General features: G+C 45.3%; 1 protein-coding gene across 2 annotated transcripts in view; it reads right to left on the bottom strand.

The window, feature by feature from the left end:
- The window catches only part of jcada (junctional cadherin 5 associated a), a 41,835-nt gene that overhangs the window by 9,878 nt on the left and 12,585 nt on the right, over nucleotides 1-19,372 (bottom strand). For both annotated transcript variants that reach the window (XM_080793532.1, XM_080793533.1), the window contains exons 2-3: nucleotides 15,824-16,023; nucleotides 2,769-3,318 (exon numbers count right to left, since the gene is read on the bottom strand). In XM_080793532.1, the coding sequence (XP_080649658.1) occupies nucleotides 2,769-3,148 (380 nt within the window). In that variant the 5' untranslated portion in view covers nucleotides 3,149-3,318; nucleotides 15,824-16,023. The remainder of the gene's footprint in view (nucleotides 1-2,768; nucleotides 3,319-15,823; nucleotides 16,024-19,372) is intronic.

The following is a 19,372-nucleotide window of genomic DNA, read 5'->3' as shown; positions in this document are numbered from 1 at the left end:
TTACAGTTACCTACAGTTGCTTGCTACATAGTTGCTAGTCTAAAATATGAACATGTACGTCTTTCCCCCACTAGGTGGCGACAGCTAGCCATGGATGACGGCTGTAGTACTTGGTGCCATAATTCTCCACTGGGCATAATGATCACATTACACAATGACAACGTTAGTCCTGGATGCCCTTCATGACAGACCAAGAGCTCAGGTCATTTGACAATCATCTTCGATTTTCCCTCCATTCTTAAGCTCTCTCAACCTTGGTAAAAAAAAAAAAAAAGGCAATCCTCAACAGCAATCCTGCATCTATAAGGGGACTTTGCCTTGATTGGCTGCATTGACGCTCAGTTGGTATCTGGGTAGAGCCTGTTTATTTATGGCTATTTGTGCAGTGGCCAAATGACGGTTTGACAATGCAATCAAGGCGCATGCAAATGTTATGTATGCATACAGTATGTATATATGCGCCCGTAGGGCCTGCGACTGCGACACATCCTTGACATTTCCAATCCGTGGACATCACTGACCCTGTGACCTAACCACTGTGTGCTATGGGGTGCAGTCAACCGAGGCATTATGATTTCACTGCGTCTCACGTACAGTAAGATGAGTTGCCATCGGCCTCATCATTAGTCTAATTGGGTCTAAAGTAGTACAGCATAATGGGACAGCCAAGATAGATAGGCCTGTTCCTCATCCAAACTTAAACAGCGAGGAAAAAACGGCCTCGCACGGTATGTGTTAGGAAAGGATGCAAAAGAAAAAGGAACAGGAATGGCAACACTGCAAGCATTATGTCTTGTTTATTCTCGCGTTCCCATTCCCAGAATACTCTGTTTGTCAGTGCTGTCAGAGCAGAGGATGTGAAAATGTGGATTACACAGTCTCGTAATTTACTCTCTCTCTCTCTCTCTCTCTCTCTCACTCAATCGTACGCGCACACGGCACATGCACGCACACACATGATATTATTCAAGGTCATATGACAATTTTCTGATTCTCAGTCTATCACTGACTGGAAAACATGGATTAGAATAAGTGGAATCAGCCAAACAGTGCACAAGGGGAACAAATATCTGACAAGCCTGTTTAACTGTGTGTGTGTGTGTGTGTGTGTGTGCGTGTGTGTGTGTGTGTGTGTGTGTGTGTGTGTGTGTACAGGAGAAATCGCTGTATTGACTTTGTCTCGGTTACAGCCCCCGTTAACCTCCGGAACCACAGCGGATGGGCAAACCAAACAGGCCTGTGTTTCATGAAAGACACGGGCGTATCAAGGCTGCTACTGGGCCATCTCACTGGAAACATTATGCGTGATTTATACTTGGTTGTGCGCCGGTGTCATGCATCAAAAATAGCCCATTTACAGGCTCACAACGCATTGCAGCACACGTTGGGGGCTTGTAGATCGCTGCTGTAGACGTGCAAAACCACGTTGAACCACGTATTTAACTCAGGCTTCATACGTTTTAACACCGTCTTCCCCATGAGGGTTTCACTTGCGTAACTCCAGACTGAGCTAAATATAGCCTGGCCCCCCCATATGCATATTTAAAAATGACTATACGTGGCCTGTATTATTGATGCCACACGCATTATACCAGGAGGAGTAACGCCTTTGAAACCGCAGGGAGGGGACGTATCGATCAGGCCTGGGGGGGTTCTGGCTGTGTATGTGTGTACAGTATGCGTGAATGCATGCATTGCATATGTGCGTGCATGCATATAGCAGTATCCACCTAGGTGTGTGTGTGTGTGTGTGTGTGTGTGTGTGTGTGTGTGTGTGCCTGCATGGTGCTCGGATTGTGTACAAGTCTGTAAGTGCATGGCCACACCACACGCACACGCGCACACACACACACACACACACACACCACACACACATCATGCACAAGCATATATGTATCTGTGGTTGTGTGTGTGCAAGCTTGGGCTTCGACAGGGCACGGAGCATTTGCCCAATAGCAGCTTTGTTTACAACTCCAGAGTCCCATGTGGCAGATTAAGACTCTAGCACACATTATCCCTCCTCCCCAGCCCCTGACTTTATTGGGAAGGAGAGAGGGGGGGGATAAAGATGGGAGGCAGGGACCAAGGGAGGGAGGGTTGGGAGCAACAGAGATAAAGGGAGAGAGGGAGGGAGTAGGAGGGAGACCAGCTCTTAAATGAGGTGCCAAAAAACCATCATGCAGAAATCCTACTTTTTGCGTTTTCATAGATTTTTACGGACGCCGGCTGTTATTAAACGACCAGCAAGAATACCACATATGGCAGCCATTCCCAAACACGTGGGCCGGGCGTGGCAGCTGGTAGGCCATGATGATTTAGCAAGTTGGCCCCCAACAAAACAAAGTCTAGAACACCGGCATACTCGGGAACGATGCAAAAAGGAATGCATGCCCCGCTCTGTTATGCAATACCCGGTATACCCGTTGAAAAGTGCACACGGACTACATAACTTTTTTTTTAACCTTGAGAAAAAAAAAAATCATAGTGAAACCGACAAATAGGAACTTAAAGTAAGGCCTATTCTATGTTGGTTCTATTAATCCAAGCCGGAACACAATCACTTGTTTGATCATTAAAATAAACATGCTCAGTCTGAACATCCACGTGGCCCACCCATCTGACCACTTGACATGGCAGCCTTCCGGCTGCCGCAAACGCTCTTGAGATTTTCACGTGGGCCCTGGTCCAGAAAAGCTTGGGAACCAATGACATAATTATATGGCAAAAGGGCGAAGGAGCCTCAGGACGCAACATGGATGACGTCTCACCCGCTGTCTGAGGTCAAGGACTCGCCCAGAGAGTGCGTGTCTCCTTGGTTGCGGCTGTCCACCTCCTGTCTGCCCTCGCCCCTGTCCCTGTCCCTGGGCTCGTTGTTGTTGGAGAAAGCCACCCTGCAACCCGTAGACGGCCTGGAGCCACCGCCGTTGGTCCCGTAGGACCCCAAGCCCCCGACGTCCCTCTCGTAGCCATTCACCGTCCCGTGGCCGGGCCGGATCTCCAGGACGTCGAGCCGTTTGCTGTAGGACGCCGGCGAGGGCGAGGGCGCCTGGCGTGAGGAGGAGGAGGAGGCGTCCGGGGTGGGCGTGGGCGCCGCCGAAGAGGGGAGCTTGTATCCGTGAGAGATGAGGAGGTCCTCCACGCTGTACATGGTCACATTTGTTTATGCTGGTGTGTGTTTCGTGATGTTGCTCTTTTACAACGGAACAGAGTTGAGAGAGGGAGGGAGGGAGGGAGGAAGTTTGGTCGTCGAGGCGTCTCGGCTTCTTCCCTATGCGCAGCGGCGGGATCGCCAGCACAGCTGCACAGCTGAGGCCATCACTGAGAAAACAAGAGAGCGAGGACAGGAAGAGTGAGAGACAGAGGGGGGGGGGGGGGGGGGGGGGGGGGGGAGGGAAAGAAGAGAGAGAGAGAGAGAGAGAGAGAGGGAGGGAGAAAAGGTGACGTTAAAACCATTATCTCTTCTCCACGTGTCCCATCATTGACAAATGTTTCAACCGGAATGGACAGTCCAAGGAAAAGACCACAAAAAGATGAAAAAGATCAGACCACCCCCCCTCCCCCATTCCCCCCCAGCCACCCCCCCACCCGGTTCCTGAGCTACCACGTCAAACAGAGATCGCTCGCTCTTCCCTCCACTAGCAGCCTTGCCCGCGTTTTCCTCTCTCTCTTCTCCGCTCCCCCCAGCAACAACCCTGGCGTCATGTCGCTCACATCCAACCCGTCACTTCTACTGGTCCAAAGTAAGACCGGGCGTCAGTGACGACAGCTACATTTTTAAGATGATCACTGGTGCTACAGACAGATTCCAAAATGTCATTGTTTACAGTTCACTGTCCCTGTGGACCTGTGCACAGTATAGCTGGAAGGTGGCTGTCAGCAGCAGCGATGCCGTGTTTCACATTTGGAAGCAATGAGGTACCGGGGGGATTTGGGCGACGAAAGATGTAGTCTACTTCTTTCTCTTCTCTTCTCTCTCTCTATCTCTTTTTTTCGCTCCCTCCAACCATCCCCATCCAAATCCTAATCTAAGAAGCGAGAAATCACTGCCTGAGGCATAGGGACATTTCTTAATGTCAAATTTAGAAACCTCAGGATTAGGGATGGCTATCTAAAAACCAATTTCAATTCTGAAATTGTTGAGGAGAAAATAGAGAAACAGTCTCTCTGCAGGCATCAATAAATAACATTTGAAATACTTTGCTCCCACTAGAAAACCTGGTTGTTTATAGGCTATACTTATATAGCAAATATATTGGCTATATTTAAGTATCACAGTAGCCGTATGATTGATTGATCTATCATGCAATAATACAATATATTCTATGAAATACTCCAGATGGAATGAACTGCTAAGGAGAACCGATAAGGAACTGAAATCATAAGCAGAGACTGAATCACAACTGGCAGGGTAGATGAGGCCGCTGTGTGGATGTAATGTCTTTGGAAAAGGCTTGTCGACGGGACAGATGCTTCTACAGCTCACTCACTGCTGACTGAAATGAAATGACTGCCCACAAATCCGCTGTCCTCAATAAGAAATGGCAGATGACAACAGCAGCCCAAGATCCTCAGCCCAGCTCCACTTACATTACAACGGCTTCCTTTTAGCTTTGATTCGGCCAGGCTAGTTCAGACGTTAGCACGTTACTTTATAGGGATAAATAACATAAACATCTTTAATAGAAAAGAGGTCTGGCTGAGAGGATGACAACACCATATTTCCTCCAGCTTTCTCCCTCCAGCCTTGATTTTCTCCCCCTCCCCTCCCCTCCACCTGAGCCCAGAGATAGCAGACTACTGTTGGTGATTAACAGGATCCAACACCGTGAAATGCTGCTCTCTTTGTATGTCTGGCCCTCTAATACGATTATCTTTTTCATTTAAAACCTTAACCCTGTTAGTTTTGGAGGATTGACTCTTGGCACTTACCCAGCTAATACTTTTTTCCCCCCTTCAGGTTTAACTCTTTCCAATTGTCAAGGACACGGTCTAGATTTTCCGTTTAGCAGCATAGCTGGGTGATCCTTGTGCAGAGTTGACTCATCAGTGTTAACGACTTTCAACAAGGTGTCCCTATTTTGTGTGTCACCATTAATTAAGAAGTGTGTAAAGATTTCGTATAGAAGATCCAGCAAAAACACACCAGGATGTGATTTTGTTGTGAGCTTGTATAACAGATATTTTAAAATATTTTAAGTATGATTTCATGTGCTTGTAGATGAGGCAATCGGCCTTGACCTTCATTTTCTTTAACTTTAATAGCTTCAGCTGGTGTTGAATGCAGTGCGGTTTACAGTTTACAATTAAGGTATTTAGCAGATGCTCTTAATCCAGAGAGATTTGCAGTAGGCAACGACAACACAAGGTAATACATCAAAATGCATAGAAATAGTAATCTAGGATCATAGGTAAATCAAGAACCTAAGACCAGTATAGTATCATAAAATCAAAATGCTCAATGTTTATTATTGTTTCCACCAGGCTGTGTGTGTGTGTGTGTGTGTGTGCGTGCATGCGTGCGTGTGTGTGTGTGTGTGTGTGTGCGTGCGTGTGTGTGTGTGTGGTGTGTGTGTGTGTGTGTGTGTGTGTGTGTGTGTGTGTGTGTGCGTGTGCGTGTGCGTGTGCGTGTGTGTGTGCGTGAGTGTGAGTCTGTGTGTGCGTCTGTCCGTCTGTTACCAGCTAATCTCCGGCACCGTTAAACCGGGCGATGCCAAACATTTGCGATGCCAATGATGAACCTACACCCAAAACGGCCTGTTATAGCGCCACCAGGAGGCCGACTTTTGAAAAACACTTTTTTGATATAACTCCTCCAGATTCTGTCCAAAAATCCCACAAATCGTTACACACTATTTCTATAGTCATGTGTTCAAGACGGATCTGTCTGATATTTCATATTCCATCCTAATTGGCTAACACTGGCTTTCAAAATTTGCAGGATTGGCCCGTTTTGAACAAAAAGCCTCAAATCATGAACGCAGCGTGCAATTTACGTGAAATCTTTCACAGACTTTACAACTAGGAGGAATATATCCCACCCTTTTCACATTGGCCCGTTATAGCGCCACCAACAGGTGGATTTTTGCAAAACACATTTTTGGGAAAAATGCCACCCCACTCCCGAACCTCCCCCCTTTACTGTTGCTAAGTAGGACACGCTTGCTGCTCCTACACTGAGGACCGTGTTATGTCGATTTTGAGTGGTTACATTTCAGAAAATATACATTAACATGAATCCAACATGATAGTGCTCTCAACAAAGTACTATACGAAACTATGAAATCTATGAAATTTTAATCTGCAACACAATTTTATACAATATGTAGTGGGGGTCCCTGTTTCATCTCTCTAGGTGCTGCCACACTATCAAAAGAGCCGCGCACGTTTTCGGCTGCACACATCTTAAGAACCGGGTTTTTAGACAGCTGGTGGATGGGAAAAAAAGCTCCACTTCCGCTGACGACTTGCGCAACGGCCAGATTCCCGGAAGCGCTCTCCTCCGCGTCAATCGTCTGCGGAGGTGGAGCTTAATTCCCATCCACCAGCTGTCTAAAAACCCAGTTTTGAAGCTGTGCGCAGGCGAAAACGTCTGTGGCTCTTTTGATAGTGTGGCAGCACCTTCTCTCAGCTAAGGAATCCTTGGGCTAAAAAAACTTTGTAAACCCCCCTGATCTAAGCCAAATGCCAGCCACTTCACAGCCATATGTCACGTCAGTATTCTCATCCAGACTCACTGGATAAACTGTGAAATTTCAGACCGTATCCCTAGAAACTGGCTCATGTCAACAGCCAGACTTGAAAAGACCCCGGCAGCTTTAGATCGACACCGATCAAGCTTCCAGATCGAAGTCAGATCTGTGTCTCCGCCCCTTCCTTCCTGTAGATTAGGCCTTCACCAAAAGCAGACTAAACTTCTGGGCTAGCCTCGGGCTGCATTCCAATATACAGGGGAATTCACTTATGATGTGATATGTCAATGAAATATGGGCTCAACCCGAATGCCCATATGCAACCTAATCCAGTTAGATCCTAAATCTGAGGTAATTTCTGTTGCTCGCTCTTCACTAAATGGGGCTTATCTACATCATCTGCAAAACTGAGGATTTCCCTGTGTAACGTGACCTGTCCTTGTGCACACTCCACTCCTACCTCTCGCTTCCCATGGCAAGCTCATGTTTAAATACTACTAATTCTGTTACGTAATGGAATTTCCCATTTTATATCAAATAAAAACCCCATATTCAAGAAATGGCACACAACAATGGCCAGCTTTCATTCCGCAAAACACAACAATATTGTGGTTCTCTACAATGCCTTCTTGTGTGAGAGGGATTGCCATTCTGCCAGCATGCTGCAACTGGAAATCCAAAAAGGGAGGGAAAAAAAGAGTCTAGATCTGCTGCACTTTAATGATATGGCTCATTCAAAACAGAAGAAATTAACGATCTCACTTTATGGATAACATATGGCTGCTAAGTAAGCTAAAAATAAACAGAACCACATGAGGGCAGATGACGCTGACTTTATCCCGGGTAGTACCCTCATACCAGCCTTTGCATTTTCGCTAATCATTCACTCTGCACTACTGAAATATTATTGGACATTTTAATTAGAGATGCGAGGGAGTCTCCTCCGCAAGTCAAGTGATCTCTTGGCAAGGCCACGGCTTGTTTTATTAGAAAACCCATATAACAGCGTTTTCTTTTTAGCAGCACGAGGGGGCATGTGCCTTTATTGGTCGGTTGTGCCAGAGGCAGTGGTCTGATGGCTTCCAGGTTGACATTTTGGTGTCAACTCCTTATTCACGGGCCGGTGTGAGATGAGGGCACAGTGGGGTTGGAGGGAGGGAGGGAGAGAAAGAGAGGCCAGGGAGGAACAGCATGGACACATGCAGCAGGCCTAGATTAGACAGAAGCCAGAAGTGTGTTTTTTCTTTTAGCATTGAGCAGACAGCAGCGTGGATACTATGGGCTACACTTACTACTGTACGTCTGGGGATATGTGATAAACGTTTTCCTAAATAATTGATGGGACGTAAGCGCAATACAAGGCTATAGTATGTGGCAGTGTGTATATGGATCAATAGTGTGTGCAGCCGCGAGTCAACAGGCCTGGTTCAGAAAAAGAGAAGAGGCTAGAGTTTGTCAACATTGAGTCTGGCTGCCAGTGAGTCAGAATTTGAGATTGTTGAAGGTTGATCTGCTTCTAATTGAAGCAATATGATGAGATAATAACATCTGACATCCATTAACCCATTTAGGCCTGGCATCGAAATTTAAAAAATGTCCTCACTGCCTGCACCAATCGCTCCCACTTTTCACACCAAAAGGGATTCCCACCCAAAATGGTGTGCATCCTAAGTTTGGACATTTGTTTACCGGTATCTATGTTTGAACTGAATGTAAACTGGGTCTACCTTGAATTAAGTTGAATAGATGAAACTTCAGGAGCCTATTATTGATTTGAACTATTGATGTAAACTAGTAGACCTGCTCAATCTGCTTACTAAATCTGAGACTGGCTAGCAGCTTAATAATACTCTTGGCTATACCAAGTTACGGTTAATGTGACTACAACAAAAGTAAGTCTAAATAACTCAGTACATCAGTGGTCATTCAGAACCTAAAACACATCCACCCACACACCCACTCTCCTTTCTAAAATAATGCTACAAGAGCTGAACCTCTGTTTTGCCTAACATAGACTAGAGGGTGTGTACTATAGCCTGGCCCATGGCCGAGCCTGCATCTGTTGCAACACGTGTGCATGTACACCAGTGGTTCTCAAAGGGAGAGTCCGGGGATATGTACAATATCATAATAATATAGCATAAAAGTATCTGTTTAACAACTTTAAATGAGCTACGGTAAATATATAGGCTACTTGGAAATAGCCGATCTACAAATACCGTTAACATGTGAAGTTTTCTTAAACATTTTAACAACAAAAGGCTTGTACGGGAGGTGACATGGTGATATATTTATATATGATATATTTTTCCTGCCGGGTGTCTGCGGCCAAATACATATTCATCTGGGTGTCCTTGACATGACAAGGCCTGAGAACCACTGATGTACTGCATCACATTCAGCAGAGCCAGCGTCCACACACAGTCTTGCTTATCTCTGTGACATCACATTGTCAGCGGAGGGCCACCTCTCTTCCTGAGGAAGCCTGTGTTACTTGTTGCAGCCAGGGTCAACAGAGAGTGGGTCTTCCGACGATGTCGCAAGTGTTTCCAGTCAGCCTCTCGGCAGAATAAAGGGCGATTGAGACGTAACGGTATAGTTTTCATGCTGGTGTCGCTGCACCCCAAACAATAATATATGAGCGGTTTTCAATCCCTTTCATATCAAGTTCCATTATTTATTTGGCATTTGAGCCATGGACCACCATCATTGGATAAGATTGTACCCACAATTCCATGCTGTATTGATGTGGTAGGCCTACAATAGGAGAGATAGATAACATTGATTGAAATAAGAAATATTTAACATTCTCTAATTGTGTAGACTTCTTGTAAATTAAGTAATGCAGATGTTTAACAATAATTTAACTCTTGAGATCGTAAAATGAAACCATTTTGTTTCATTTTATGCTGTCAGCTGGGCGCCACCTGGAGCCCCCTCAAGGTCAAGGACCACTGGTGGTCCCCGGAACACTGGTTAAGAACCACTGCGATAGATCTACAAGCTCACCTGCGACATGCTGTGAGATTGTAGATGCGTAACACCGGCGTGCAGCCAAAGCTGCGTTCAGACATGGATACCGCTGCATTTTCGGGAAGCGCATTCAAATAAGCTGCCGGCATAAGGCAGCATGCAGGAGAGGCATTCTCACATGACCTATTTTCATGATGCTGCTGGCATGGTGTTCACACTTTCTTTCCAAAAAGACTTTGCCTGCGATGCTGTAGGTCGCAAGCAGGCAGGAATGCCCAGCCCAGATTGCCGACACTGAAAATGACGCACGTTCACACATGGCACCAAAATCAAATATGCCGACAACTTGCCTGCAAATCTCTGAACGGGGCTTAAATTTAAGTCGGTGTGCAATGGCTTTTTCTGTCATTTTATTTAGAAGTTTCAGTCTGAAACAGAACGTTGTACGTTTCTGAACCGCATCTCTTCAGGCTATGGAACGTTTGATTCTTACTCCGTGTCCTGCACGTCTAGAGTTTGTTTACAAGTCAGACAGATGGGCAGCCAAGTTTGCTACTTCGTGGCTTATTTCTAACCTAAGATGTTTTCAAATACATATTTTAGCATGATGATTACGTTTAAAATGAGTACCGGTAATACACTGTCTAAATTCTAAATGTCATCTTGAATGATATTAAAAACGGAGTAGTTCTGTAATCAAAATCAGCTGTACTTGGAGGAACATGCAGACGGTGCAGCAATGGGACCGGGCCGCACTTAGTATTGATTTTATGGACTTTTAATATAAAAAGAATACATATAATGACCACGGATATGCTCTAAAAGTGTGATTTTACATTTCACTAGACCTTTAAGTGTTAATCAGGGGTAACCCTGCCACCCCTTCCCACCCCTTTGGCCCTTATGGTTGGCCAAAGGTATAAATAGCAAAGGACGCCCAGACTGTGGCTTACTGGCTTTCACCTGATTGGGGAATGGGGAGCTACGTACTGTACCTTACAGTCAGACAGAAATAGCCAGCATGTACTCGTCTGCCCTCTCTTCATCTTGTTGCCACAAGATTTAGGAACTCTACGACATTCAGACTCTACTACCTTGTGAGTGAAATCCTCACTGTTCATTTAGGCTAGCCTGGGCAGCATTCCTTTTCGGGTTTATGATCCGGTCGGGAGTGGGTGATACCTTTACGTCACGTTGTAGTCATTGTTTTGTAGTCATCAGGCCGGAACCATCAATCTGGAACTTCCTTTCCCTCAAACCGATTATTCCCAGTAAAAGCCGAAGGCTACGAGAGAACGAGTCACACATTAATTGTTATTCTTCCGGTTTAAGGGAAAGGAAGTTCCAGATTCATGGTTCCGGCTTGACTACAAAACAATGACTACAACCTGACGTAACGATAATTTATCATCCGCTCCCGACCGGATCATACGGCAATTTTGTAACACAGACCAGGCTTTCCTCCGAGGTGGAAAGCCTGGTGACACGAGGTTACATTTAGGCTAACTCTGAATGTAAAACTTTAACCAAATGTAAAAAAAAATCTTAAATCTCAGAGTTAATTTAACAGCGGGTTTTACTGTGAGGGCTTTTGCACAGGCGTTCCTAAGAGGACTTCCTATATTATTTTATTTCTTCTATAGACTTGACAATTGGACAATGACAAGTATGTTCCCACTGTCCATTACACAACAAGAGCCCACTGATTCCACATTGCAGCCCTGCATTAGCTATTTCTAACATCCACACCCTCTCAGCAGCCCACAGCATAGTGATCGGTGGGACCCTTACATTCTGGATCCGTTACCTCATATGGAAAGGTTTAGCCAAAAAACACCCACTCCGATATTTTGCAGAGAGAATCTCCCGTGGCAACGTATTGTTTTGCTTTTTGAATGGCAGTTTACAGACAATAGCGAGCGAGCCTCTAGGTCATTCCCGCCACATCGCTTCAGTCCAAAATGTATTACAGTCAGACTCTGCTGGCAGCCGCATCAAAGGCGGTATGCGCTGAGGGATGTTATTGTTGCGTTATTCCACCATGGAGTAACACATCACAGTGCAACACCAAGGCTTAGTCTTAATTCACTTCAGGGTCTGTCACAAACATGTCCAGACAAAATAATTAAATGGTCCTCCCAGGCTAATGCAGCATCATTGATTCATTCCAGAGAAAACTTAAAAAACAATAATAGGGCCCACAAGAGCACCATAATAACTTGTTAATGCACAAGGGACATCTGCATAGCATCCAGTTAGCGTAGTAAGACACTGCCTAGGAGAGGGTAATTATATCAATGTGCTAATTCCCCATTGTCTAGCAGGCTTAGCTTACTTTCGCTGAAATGCAGGGATTGACGTCATGAGGTGTTCTCCAACTGAGAGCTCACCACCGGGCTGATACAGTACATGGAGAGAAACCCACTAAAAGTCCAGGGGAAATCATCTACTCTAAAACCCTGCAACTATTAATAGTCTAAAATAATGATGAGTACTTGTGTAATGTGAAACAAGGCAGAGACCTTGAGAAATTGATGGTGACTATAGTCTGGGAAGTAGTTACAGGTCTAGTAGATATATACATTAGTAACTATTATAACTACTCTGCATCAATATGCCTAGATATGGATGTAATGCAATAGGCTTCACCAGCATGGTGCTATTCCAAACCCTGTTGTTCCTCAGCTTACCCAGCTTGTTTCATGGTAATTAGTGTCCGTCAAGGTCTGGGGCTCACTGGAATTGACAGTGGTGTGGTTTTTCAGGCAGAAACACTATGATCAAAGGGTTAGCACACTCTGGCTTTCTGCTAATCAAGTGTGGACTCTGCACGACACTTCCCCCATAATGCAGAGGGAAGGTTGGGATGTTGAACCATTAGGACGGCTGCTTGTGCTACCAAACAATCAAATACAAACTAAACACAAACAAATACAACAAAGTACCCAGTCTGAGACAGTAGGCTGTATGTTACCATACATGCACATTGCTATATCATGGCAACTACCCAATTAGGCTAAAGTGCCACAGCATTGCTTGTATTCAGTGTGCCCAACAGAATATAGGCCTAGCTTATGACTAGCACTATAGCCTGTAACGTAGCAGAGAAATGTTTGTTGTGTTGAATGTAGAAAAGTGCTATGTATGAACACAAGAAAAGCCTCTCCCCCTTAACCCTGAACAACCAGCGGTGCCCCCAGGGCTTAGCCTAATCATCACAATCACGTTGACGTAAAACTTGACAAATCACGAGGCAGGCAGATCAAACATCTGCGTAACATATGGTCATAGGCTCGCATCCAGCCGATCTATAATAATATCAAACCAACATGGATTCCATGGTATGCTTGCATTGCAGCAGGCCACATTTCCCTGGCCCTGGCTGCATTCTCGATTTGAGAGGCACGCTGGCAGATCTCACACGTTTTCCGGCTGACTGGCTCCACCCGCCAGCCTTAGTTCCCGCCTGCGTCAGCACTGCTCTGACATCACATATGACATCACACTAGGGACTCCGAGGGGATCCCTGTAGATGAGCAAACATCAAGAGAATGTTCAAGGGCTTATGGTATATCCACCCAATGACGTTAGAGAGGGGCATTTATAGTTATGCGCTTGGCCCAACGCTGATGCTAAACCGAGACAGCAGGAAAGATGCAGAGAGAGAGAGACAAAGAGAAGTGGAAAATGTGGGAGAATAATATCATGTTCAGGAAAATCCTTCAGCTGTCACAAAGCCACAAAAAATAAGTACTGCAGAAAGCTAGATTTCAGCACAACACCAACAGTATCACAGCAAGCGGAGACGTTGGTGTCAGTGGCTGCAAAGTAAAAGTAGAAGAGTATAGAATGATCTATGAGGATGAATCGCTCTAAGGTATGGAGGGTGGAAGAGCTAGCCAGTCTGATGCATTAGGCTGCCTGTGCTGCTCACTGACTGGAAAAGTATAAGTCTGGCCCTGGGACAGCCGATGACCTCGGAGACTATAGGGAGGGGGAACAAAAGGCGTAGCTTCTTCTGACTTATCACACTGGCTCCCCAGACCACTCCTGGAAGTTCAATGGGCATGACTCATAATTCCACACAACCGTGGAGGGCCTTCTGTATATCGCTGACCAACCCTTTCCTTTCTCCTTGGGGGGAAATTAATGGGCCACTTCACTCCTCATACACCACCCAAACACACGCATACACACACACACACGACACGCACGCGCGCACACATGGTCACAAGCACTCGCAGCGCCACAGCACCTTGCCTTCTCACACCAGCCTTTTCACAGGGGCATGTCAAAGGCTCACCACACAAACACAAAGAGAGAGAGAGAGAGAGAGAGAGAGAGACAGACACACACACACACACAAGATGTCCTTTTCCCAGTTTCTAGCCTTTTAGTCGTGAGGCGTAGACTGGACTTCGCTGTGTAATGATAATACTTTGGTGTTTGTCCGCTGCTTGTTTGTCTAAAGAATCTCCCCAGCCTGTCTAGACGCTGTCCCCTCACTGATGTGACCTCAGGGCTGGGAGCTCTGACATAAGCGCTGATACTCCAGTAAATCCATGACAATAATAAGCAGCTCACTAGCACCGCATCATTTCAATAAGAGCTTTGATATTAAACCCATAACATACCAGGACTGGGTACGTTTGATATACCCATGAGTCCATGGAAGGTTAGCCTCAATAAGAGCAGGCTCCAAACTAATTAAATATGCGTGGTTAAATTCAGACTGAGGAACGAAATATGGCACAAGCACATCAAAGAGACAATTCCTTCATTTTTTTCTAGGTATTTTCTGCACGCAACTGACACCATCACAAGGAAGTATACATGGGGCCAACACCAATGCCTAGCTGCCTGTTGGGTTCTATGTACAATGCAATGAACAATGCCATTAGACACAGTCATTTAGCAATGATTGAAACGAGCCAGGTTGAATGCTTTCTCACAACAATGACCTAGTTCTGTTTATGAAAAGATGAAGCCGTTTGCAGAAAAAGTTTCCACATTAGAGCTAATCTAGAGTAGTCATGTCATCCCTTTTAATTAAATTATAGGCGGCTACATGTGTGTGTGGTCACTATAGCACATGTAGGCTATCATAGTACACCATAGGCCTACTGTTCAGTTGGTCATTTAAAATGTAAAATGGCACCACACAATGTTTACTACTACTATAAGTGTAGTTTAATGAAAATATCACCCAATAAATGAAATTGTTATTATTATTAAGCATTATTATCATAATCACCATCCTATGTTCCAAGGATTAAGGGAAGGAGACAATAAAGGTCAACCAGCATCCATCATCACACATGCTGCAGGTGTGACAAAGTGACAACATGCAAACATCAAAGCTGGACGCCTATAAACTTGACAAACAAGAACAGTTGCCATCCATGGGTGTCCATGGGGCATCCTTCTTGCCGTTTGTCGTTGAACAAAATGCATCTGGCCTAAACAAGCACGCACAGCCAGTCATGATGGACCTGCGTGTGTGTTGCTGCCATCGTCACAGTCACTGACTGACAGACTGAGACAGGCCGGTCGACCGGTCGGGATGGACGGATGGATGGATGGATGGATAGATGGATGGATGGTGCAGGTAGCATGCTAGCCCCGCTAGCTCCCTCTCTCATCAGGAGTCTTTTAACCTTCAGAGATGATATAACAGCCCCGCATGCAACGGTGGCAGCAGCAGCAGCCACTGTGCTGCTCCAAGTTCAAAGAAAAAAAACATTTTAAAAAGAAAAACAAAACAAGCCAGTAAAGCCACCGCGTCCCCTCCTCCTCCTCCGACATCATGTCGTGTCCTGCATAAAGTGTCACACTCTGCATGAGTGAGACATGTCCATCTCATCTGACACACGGGGAGACAGAGACAGGAGACAGGAGACAGGAGAGCGAGGGACCGCTTAAGCTCCGGCTGGCTGCAAGTTGAGAAGCCCGTTATAAATAAACGTTGAACGCACGGCAGTAGACGCTGTTGCGACTCGTCTCGTCTCCACCGCTGTTTACTTCACACCAAAAAATATATATCCAGATGTCGTGCGAAGGAATTCTAAAAAACACCGAGGTTACACACATCGCTGCATAAAACACAACAACACACGTCGATTTGCTCCACTTTTTTTGTATACTGTCTTTCTTTTTTTTACCTGTGAAATGCGTCGTGGCGTTGCGGTCTGTCTGGTCTGGTCCAATATACGCGCTCATCCTCCTCTCTCTCTCTCTCTCTCTCCAGCCGCCGCCGCTGCTTGCTGCTGGCTCTCTACACTGTGTCTGTGTGCAGACAGACTGAGCGCTGCTTCTCTGCTCTGGCTGGGGCGGAGGCAGGGAACAGCCCCACACACACACACTGCAAAACACACACACACACACACACACACACACACACACACACACACACACACACACACACAACTCCTAAAAAAAGATTCCTGAGTTTTCATTTAACCCCGATATTGTACAAATGCAACCAAATGAACCCTTATGGAACCAAATGGAGTCTCCATTTAGTTCCATTTGTACAATGTGTCAGAGTTGGATAAAGATCAGGAGTTTACTATAGCTATATGTATCCGTTTCAGCCAAGGTTGCTGAATCTTCGTGTGTGTGTGTGTGTGTGTGTGTGTGTGTGTGTGTGTAATAATGTCAGCTCAACATTTTCAACAGAAGAGTAACTAACTTTTCTTTGTGTACGTGTGTGTGTGTGTGTGTGTGTGTGTGTGTGTGTGTGTGTGTGTGTGTGTGTGTGTAGAAACTTGAATCTGGCCAAGAATGGCAGCCGATGTGTGCAAGAGCTTGATTAACTGTAATTGGGCGCATATTTACTGTACCTGATATATTTTTGCATTTGGATAGTTAAGATAATAACTTAATTAGGCCTAATCATTAAAACCATGTAAAATTACAGTTCTACGGCCCCCCCTAACCCCTTTACTTTACATACAGTATATAGCTTTTGTCCGATATGCTGAATGTTAACATATGCAGTTGAAGTTGTTCTCTTTTTCCACCACTTAAAAAGAACAGAGGACCAAAAAAACCTCCATAATATTGACACAGATGTTGCATATAACAGAAATCTCCTGAAACGAAGGGAGGCTGGTAAGTATGGCTTCTGGCAGCTCCGACCTGTGTATTCCCACAGCAGAAATCATTTCAGCAGAGGATCGGCGAGGAGTACTGTATAGCTCTTTTTTTTTTACCATACCATATTTGTAAGGGCCACACTGCCTGTCACAGCTCTCAATGTGTTCCCCTGGCAATACACCCTCCAACCATAATGGCCATGTTTACAGTAAGTCAGCTTAACTTCAAATTACCTACTCGATGCTTATCTCCTTCCTGTAGTTCTGGCCATTGTTACACGCTGTTGTTGACCTAACATCTCTTGCAACCACTGGCATGTAGGAAAAAACAATTATAAAAGTGAGAGTGTGTCTTCTAAGGGTGTTTTGGTTCACTGTGATAGTTGTGTATCACCATGATAAACTGGGTGATTAGATAGCTCGGTTTATGGCGTTTGATGACACAGCACGTTCTGAGAAAAGTAAACTGAACCTAACAAGATTAGCAATACTATGATACGACGAGTGTTCGTGCAAAAAAGTGGCGCCACTCATGGGTCTGAGAGCAGTGGTGGAAAGTAGCCTAACTAAATACTGTACTTAAGTACAATGTGTACTTTACTGGAGTGTTTCCAATTTTCAGTAATTTGACTTCTATTCCACTACATCTCAAAAGGCAAATATTGTACCTACTTTTTAACACTACAATTATTAATTATTACAATTATTTGAAAACTTCAGTTACTTTTACTAAACCCATTCAGGACGGGAACCCCTTTTGGCGTATTAAGCATTATGTTATGCTTTAGCTATTGAAAAATAGTACATCTACAAGCTCATAGCGTGGCACAGAGTGCCGCGCTACAAGCTTGTAGATCTGCTATTTTTGAAAAATCCTGAAAATGTGGCTAAAATCTTTGAATATACTATCAGAGCGAACATATTTAACTCAAATCTTTGCTTCTGGGAGGTCCCTGGAACAACATATTTTCAGATGGGGGTCCACAGCCAAATAGATATAATCTTCTTCTTCTTAACCTTCACTTCTTCTTCCATCACTGTCTGGGAGTGTATATATATACCTCTCAGAGCTAAACGAAACACTGAGCGTTCCGGCGAACAATCCACTACCGACTACCAGAACATTTTGCAAAAAAAAGGCTATAAGGCATATCATTATATTTGGCCTCGCACTCCCTGGCATCTGCTCAACATCAGTGAAGGTCAGCGGTTCCAGTGCTCCGCGTGTATACGGAGCGTGCGTGTCGCTCGTGCCGCGTTGAAAAAAGCCCATAACCCCGTCTGGTTCCCATTGTGCGGTACACACACATGCAGCTCATATGCAATGCACTGTTAACAGCGGCACAGAGGGGCGGTGATGTCATCACTCTGGTTGCCAGCTGAAGTTCTGAGGCTCCGAGGGCTTCTTCCTGGGCCCGGCGGGCCGCATGCCCGACGAGGCCTGGTACTGTCAGTGCCCCCCCCCCCCACACACACACACACACACATCCTGAGTCTGTAGGTGTAGAGTTTCTTTGCAGATGACTTCTGTTTCTGTATTCATCAAAGTAAAGGCAAAAACCAGCAGAACACGCCCTCCCACCCCTCCACCCATCTGAATACATGAATCTAAAAGGGTGCTGCAGTAGCCTCCAGTACGGTACAGTACAGTGCCGTGCAGTAACATGGATTTATTAGGGAAGGGGAAATTAGAAAAGCTGAGTCTAGGAAATTTCATGAGTGAAGATTAAACATTATGTACCGGAGGAAACGTGTATTACACGCAGTGTGAGGCACATCAAAGGGGGCCGGCTCGCTTTAAATAGAACAGCAGGTAAATGGGCTTTGGGATGACTGTAATCTTAGCGATCTTGATATAGCCACTGTGAGGCCACTGCTAGAGTTTGGCAAGCAACAGTGCCGATTATCATCAGGGCGCTACGGCCAGTGCCACCTGGAAAACACGGTCTACCCTAATTTACGGCCACTGGTCATCCAAGACCAGGCTTTCCGGGACCTATCTCAAACGTTGCTGATTTATAATGAATTGGTGTCGCACACCGAAAATAGAGATGATCTATAACCTCAGACTTTATGTACACAGATGTTATCAACATCAAAACTAATTATTTACTGGCTATAACCCATGCCTATGAGTGACTATAACTCATTACAGAAGTTTTAAACCTTTTTTCCATACCGTACAGCATGTTCTAATCTAGGCTCTGCTATAATAACTAACTAGCTTTCATGGCCTTCGTGGACCAAAACTGTCCATTTCCCATCAGAATCCATCTCCAGACCTATACTTAGGACTATTTTAGGAACGTGAGTCTATCCAGTGGCCACTGCATCCTCCGAATCTATCTCACAGAACCACAGGAGCTGCCCTAAACCCAAACAATTGTACCACAGTGTAAAGCAGACACAAAAGTGTTTCGACGGTGCAGCATTCCACCGTTCATCACATTTGCCCTGAGCCCAAACGTGAACCCAACAGCATGAAACCATTGTCAGCATTCGGGGCATTGTCGGGCAGTGATTATACCGACATGTGGTTTTTGTTTATCTCCTCACAACGGGGTTGTCTTTTTGTCTGTAACAAAATGTTTGAATACAAAGCCTGTTTGAAAA

The sequence above is a fragment of the Protomyctophum bolini genome, assembly GCF_963924005.1.
Source record: "Protomyctophum bolini genome assembly, chromosome: 21".
Classification (NCBI taxonomy): Eukaryota; Metazoa; Chordata; class Actinopteri; order Myctophiformes; family Myctophidae; genus Protomyctophum; species Protomyctophum bolini.
This window is presented reverse-complemented; position numbering and strand designations above follow the sequence as displayed.